This window comes from Petaurus breviceps, unplaced genomic scaffold, assembly GCF_028583685.1.
Source record: "Petaurus breviceps papuanus isolate PSGF00001 unplaced genomic scaffold, PetGlider_PUasm1.0 64, whole genome shotgun sequence".
Taxonomy (NCBI): Eukaryota; Metazoa; Chordata; class Mammalia; order Diprotodontia; family Petauridae; genus Petaurus; species Petaurus breviceps.
In genome coordinates, this window is record NW_027186428.1 from 3,513,958 (window position 1) to 3,519,957 (window position 6,000).

At 38.3% G+C, this 6,000-nt stretch overlaps 1 protein-coding gene across 1 annotated transcript in view; it reads left to right on the plus strand.

The window, feature by feature from the left end:
• Positions 1-5,639, plus strand: part of TDRD9 (tudor domain containing 9) — a 239,348-nt gene extending 233,709 nt beyond the window's left edge. Inside the window, exons 36-38 of the mRNA XM_069103712.1 lie at positions 1,497-1,615; positions 3,205-3,277; positions 4,868-5,639. Coding sequence (XP_068959813.1) covers positions 1,497-1,615; positions 3,205-3,277; positions 4,868-4,969 — 294 coding nt within the window. The 3' untranslated portion in view covers positions 4,970-5,639. The remainder of the gene's footprint in view (positions 1-1,496; positions 1,616-3,204; positions 3,278-4,867) is intronic.
• The last annotated feature ends 361 nt before the right edge of the window (positions 5,640-6,000 follow it).

Sequence of the window (6,000 nt, forward strand, 5' to 3'; positions counted from 1 at the left end):
ACTAGGAACTGGAGATACAGAGATGAAGATATAAGAGTTTACAGTCTATCAGAGGTGACTGTGTGTGTATGGCGGGGAGTGGGGTGCATTGGACCCAGATGGCTCTAGAGAAGAAAGTAAGACTGGTGACTTTGCACAGCCCTCCCTTACTCAAATCAAATTCAGTTGCAAGTCACGTCATCATCTCCCTGTTGTCATGGTCTACTTCAAGAAAGCTAAATAAGTAGTCAGAGCTGCCCTACTGGGGACCCTGTTGGCCAGTTCTAGTTGGGCAACTCCTTCCCTTTCCTCCCCCCTCTTCACCTTCTGTTTTCTCTCTCTACTCTCATATCATGCCCTTACCTGAGAGTGTTCTGCCCAAAGGAAGGTAAATTTTGAAGGCTGAAAGCTGTCTAGTTAATTTGGGGTTTACTGGCAAGATTTCTTTCTCATAGACCAAGCCTTAAACTCAGTTCACTCTGGATCTCATTGATTGGATAGAAGTAGGTCCCTGCCCAGCCCAAGCACCACTTAATGGTTATTTTTTTGGGCCTTCCTGGCCAGACAGAATGTAAATAGTAACTTTTTCTCTTTTGACTGGCAATGTTGAGGGTCTTCCCTTCCCAGTTTGAGATATATTTTTTTTTAATGAAAGGGGCCATCCCTTGACTCACTTCTTAAAGAGATCTTTTCACTGAATGGGCATTGCCTCACTCAAAGTGAGAACTTGAAAAGACGTTAGCTGAAAAAGGCCAAGGTGGGGGCAACTGGATGGCACAGTGAATAGAGTACCAGCCCTGAAATCAGTAGGACCTGAGTTCAAACCCAGCCTCAGACACTTAACACTTACTAGCTATGTGACCTTGGGCTTAACCCCAATTGCCCCGCCTTTCCCCCTTCAAAAAAAAAAAAGGCAAAAAACCATTTTTTTAAACATTTATTTTTAAAACTTGAGTTCCTGGGCGGCCAGGTAGCACATCGAGTAAGAGTACTGGCTCCAGTGTTGGCATGACCTGGAGATCGCATCCCAGGCTCAGACACTGAGCACCCACCCAGAAACACCTGGCTGTGTAACCTTGAGCAAGTTACTTAACCCTGATTGCTTAAAAAAAAAATTTTGAGTTCCAGATTCTCTCCCTTCTCCCCGACTTATCCACCCCCACTGGGAAAACAAGCAATTCAGTATAGGATATACATGTAGTTATGCAAAACATTTCCATAGTAGTTATAATGTGAAAGACTATATTTCCCTTCATCCTGTCCCATCTCCCATTTATTCTGTTTTCTCTCAAGGAAAATTTCTTAAACTCTTTTTTTTTAAATTTAGTGTTTTCATGAATAACAACATGTATAGATTTTCCTTAATTGTGGTTTTGTCAAGTTTCATAAAAATTTGTGCTACTCATGTAGCTTTAGTTAAGTAACATTTTAAGTGAACTGTTTCAGATTTAGGTATATAAGTTAACTAAGATAGTGTAATCTTGATACTTTTCTTTTGTGTTATCATTTATGTACAGATTAACATTCTTAGGGCAGCTATTAACAAGATAGTTTGTGATGGACCAAAGGGGTGTATGTATCTTGGACCTGAAAGAATTGCACAGCTACAAGATAATGCTCGGCAGAAACTTTTAGGGTAAGTCCTGTTATGATATTTAATATTCTTTCTGATGTAGTTTCCTTTATTATCTTATATTTCCCTCTATCCAATTTTTAGTATTATCTCCAATTTTAGAGATTGAATTGCTGTTTTGGTTCCTAAATATTTAACAAAAATTCCTTTTAAACATATTTACCATACTTTGTAACTGAAATGTTGAGACTCTGTATAAATATTTAACCAAAAAATGGGTATATCTTTATAATGTTAATAGAAGTGTATATGAGAACATTATGGCTGCTTAAAATAACATTTGTCATCAGTTGTCATAGTTTGGTTGTGTGGAAGGGCATGGCACTCCCAATAGCATCTGTGAGGTATGGAGCACCACTTTTTCTCCTCTTCAAAGCATGAATAGGCCAGTACTTTAGCAAGGCCAGTGAACATTTACTGGACCAGTTGCTGAGTAAATTTAGTACTGATTGACCCTTGTGATGATGTTTTCGATCTGCCAATAAAGTGATTCTGCTTCAAAATTACTGCTCAGTTTGTATGAATTACATAAAGCTATTTGGAACAGCCATATATAGAGCTGTCAGCTTTCAAGCTGATAATAACATATTATTTCTCTTTAAGGCAAAACGAATGTATGTGTAAAGGCTATTCAGAAACAAGTAATTAAAATGTATGGTGGTGTTTCAGAGGGCTAGCAGGTACTGTTTAGTAATTGAGTAGATGGAGACAAAAACAATTTAAAAGTATTAGAGAAGGCAAGAGGTAGCTTGGAATCAGGAAGACTTGGGCTGCACTGTTGCCTCCTGGGTGAAACACCTTTTTGACGTGGACAGGTCTCTTAGTTTCACATTGTTCTCCAGTCACACAGAGTTGCCAGTCTGTACTACTGGAGTGCTTTTCTTCACCAAGAGTTCCCCAGCCTGACACACTTATAAGAGGTCCATGCTCAAAGGGAACAATGGATCATAGATTTAGACCTGGAAGGGACCTGAGGGTTCGAGCCTTCTAGCCCCTTATATCCAAGGGTGGAAGTTTTGCTTCTTTAAGGACTCTCATTGGATATGAGTGGCAGAGACAGATGTTACACACCCTTTTCCACTGCCTTGCCTACTGTCCTTTGTAACTCAATAGACTCGTTCTCTTTCCTCCTGCGTGCTATAATGTGCAAAACATACTTTTAATCCTTCAGTTTCACCAAAAAACAAAACAGAACTATGACTTAATTTGTGTGGATGCCACCTCAACTGACAGAGATTGAAATCCCAACACAGCTGAATAGAAAGATTCGTGAATTTCTGTAGACAAAAAATTTCATTCCCTAGTAACCCATCTCTTAGTAATGAGCCTTTCTGGACTTCATCAGGCAAGCCTTCCAATGACATGCCCAAAGTGTGTGTCTAAGCCTTTCTCATTGGGTAGGACCTGAAAGAGCCAGCGCTCTCCTGTTCTATCCTTTGAGAATCCCAAGTGATTGACACAGATACTTTAGAATGGAAATGAGTCATTTTAGAGAAGAATACATTCTATCTGTTCACAAATAAGGACTCTTAAATGTGCTTAGTTTGCAGTGCTTATTAATATTTGCTTACTTTTTTTTTTTAAATTTTCAGTCTGTTCTGCAAATTGAAACCAAGAGAAATAATTGTTCCCACATGGTATGAAAAGACATATGATTGGAATCAGGTAAGCTTCTAAGGTGTTAAATAAGTAAAGCAACTTGTGTTAGGGACTGAGTTAGGATTAGATCATTGGCTAAGGTAAGAGAAGTTAAGATTGGAGAAGGGTCAGGAGTAAGGTGGAAGTAAGTAAGTGTTTTCATCTTTGTATCCCCGATCCCTGATTTGTGCCTTCTTTTTACTGCCAAATGAAGACGTTCGTGGCCTCTGCTTTGGCAAGATTTACTGCTTTAGTCAGCTGCCACACCCTTCACACATATGAAACAGATCTGCTGACAGTCATCAGTGACTGCCGAATTCAGTGGTCCAATTTTTTTTTCAGTCTTCATTTCTCTTTAAGAATAGGCTTGACTTGATCTTTCTTGACTTCTGCCCAGAAGTGTTTGTTAGAGATAGGGTCAGGATGAGTCCAAATGATTAAGGTACAAGGAGTTAATTTAGGTTCGACTGGTATCCAGAGATGTCAGGAGACATTTGTAAGAAAATGGGAATTGGAAAGGGAGAAGGAATTGGAGAGCTGATTTGGTAGTATATTAACTGAGTACAGTACCTGCAGACTCCTCAGAAGTAACTGCTTCCTAGGAAGGTCATTTCTTTACAAAGTACTTTGGGAATAAGCAGGGACACTAGATCAGACTAGACTTACCTGACCTTTGAAAAGCAGATTATAAATCACTGGTGCCATTACCTTGGGGTCATTTCAAAGTGTCTTGTACTAGGCCTGTCATTTTACATAGGTAGAGTAACAAAATCTTGGAACTGGAGGGGACCTTAGAAATGAACTTTATACCTTCAACAGAACTGAGAAGTATAGTTTCCCAGTTTTATTCTGCAGCAGAATTAATTTTTGTTAGTTTAAGATTTCACAGTATCACAGACAGAGGGAATTGTAGCTGAAGTGCAAGGCTTAGAAAATGTAATGGAAACAATCCTTTTCATTAAAACTCAGGCCTGCAATTTGGTGTAACCTTAACCTCTAAGTCCAAAGGATTTTTGATTGGAGGAAACCTAGCTAAAGTTTTCTATTTGCAGTTTAGGTTAGAAGTCTGTTCTTCAAAGTATTTCCAAATCTTGATGTTGAGTACAGCCATACTTCGATCACTCATCTTTCCATGAAAAGACTTTCTTTTAGGGGGGGTTCTCAGTGCTCATGATTAGATTGGTACCCATGTCAGCACATTGTTCTGAAGGGATGGCCTGAGAAAAGGAGGACTTAGTTGGGCTATTAAAAGATGACAATGACATGGTTTTTCTTGTTTGTTTGTTTTTTGTTTTTTGCTTTTTAGAGGGCAGTTGGGGTTAAGTAACTTGCCCAAGGTTACACGGCTAGTTTTTTTGTGTGGGTGTTAAGTGTCTGAAGCAGGAACCGAACTCAGGTCCTCCTGACTCCGGGGCCAGTGCTTTACTCACTGTGCCACCTAGCCGCCCCGACAATGACATGTTTTAGAACAGAAAAGCAAGATTTAATTTTAAAGAAATATTTTGAATGGCAAAGAAAATTTTTCTCAGAGCTTTAGAAACAAAGATATATTCACACTTTTAGAATCACCAGTAGTAATAAATAAATTTCCTTACTATTGTGCTTTTCTTTTTTTAGGTAGATCCAAAGTTGATCATGGAACAGTCTGACAGGGAAAGTGGAAGAGGAAAACATGCATTCCTCTATCAGCTTCATAAACTGATTGTATTAAGTACCTAGATATTTCATCGAATCACAATCAAGATCCAGCATAAAGGAAGTTATGTAAAAGTGGGTTTAAGTTCTTTGTACTTTTCTTTTGCCAAGAATTGTAACCAGTAGGCCTGCAGTCTACTGCCCTGGAAAGAGGAACATCTAAGGGCTTCAACAGCTTGTAAGGGGGGTTGGGGTGGGAATAGGATGGTATAGTGGGAGCATGGAAAATCCAGCCTTTCCATAAAAAAAGTGAAAAATCGGTGTAGAAAATAACATTTTTGCCAGAGCTTTTCAGAAGGAAGATTTGTTTAAAGAAGAACTCATATTTCGTTTTTATTCTGCTGCTAGTTCATAGTATGAGGTGAACAGAGAAGCTAATGTTCTATGTGCTGTTCTGAAAATGGTTGTATTTTTCTATTGTTTCCGCAGTTTAAAGGTTTATTTATATGAGGCCCATGAAGCTTGGGTTGTCATGAAGGGGAAATCTGAGTTCTGTAATGCTTACAGCACATTCTAATTTTTGCTTTGTGAGGAAGAAAAATGTAGTTTTTTTTAAACCTAACTTTTGTTTTGTATGCTTTAAATGTTCATTCAGGTCCCCTTTCTTAGGTCACGTATTGGTGGCAGTAGAGAATGCTTTTCACTTGATAAAGCTATGTTACAACAATAAAAGTCTTGAGGTAATGTCACTGCTGTTGACCATTTTTATAGTCAGAGAAGTGCAAATGTTTGCAACTTTTAAGAAAAACCAATAAGCAACAATTATTATTTGTTCAACAAACATTAAGTACCAAAGGTCAGATATACCATGGTCCCATGTTGTCAGTGTTTATGGAGGATGAGACATAGATAACTATAATAAACAACATTATATAATAATTGTATCAGTGCTACATGAGGTCTAAGGTGGAAGGTCACTAATATTTGTTTCACAAAAAGCTTCAAAACAGGTTTCTTTGCAACAGCCAGCTCCCAAAAGATTCCTGCTTTTATTTAAAAAAAAAAGTTTTCATCCTACTTTTCTGAGATATATCTGTTAAATAAAATGACATGTG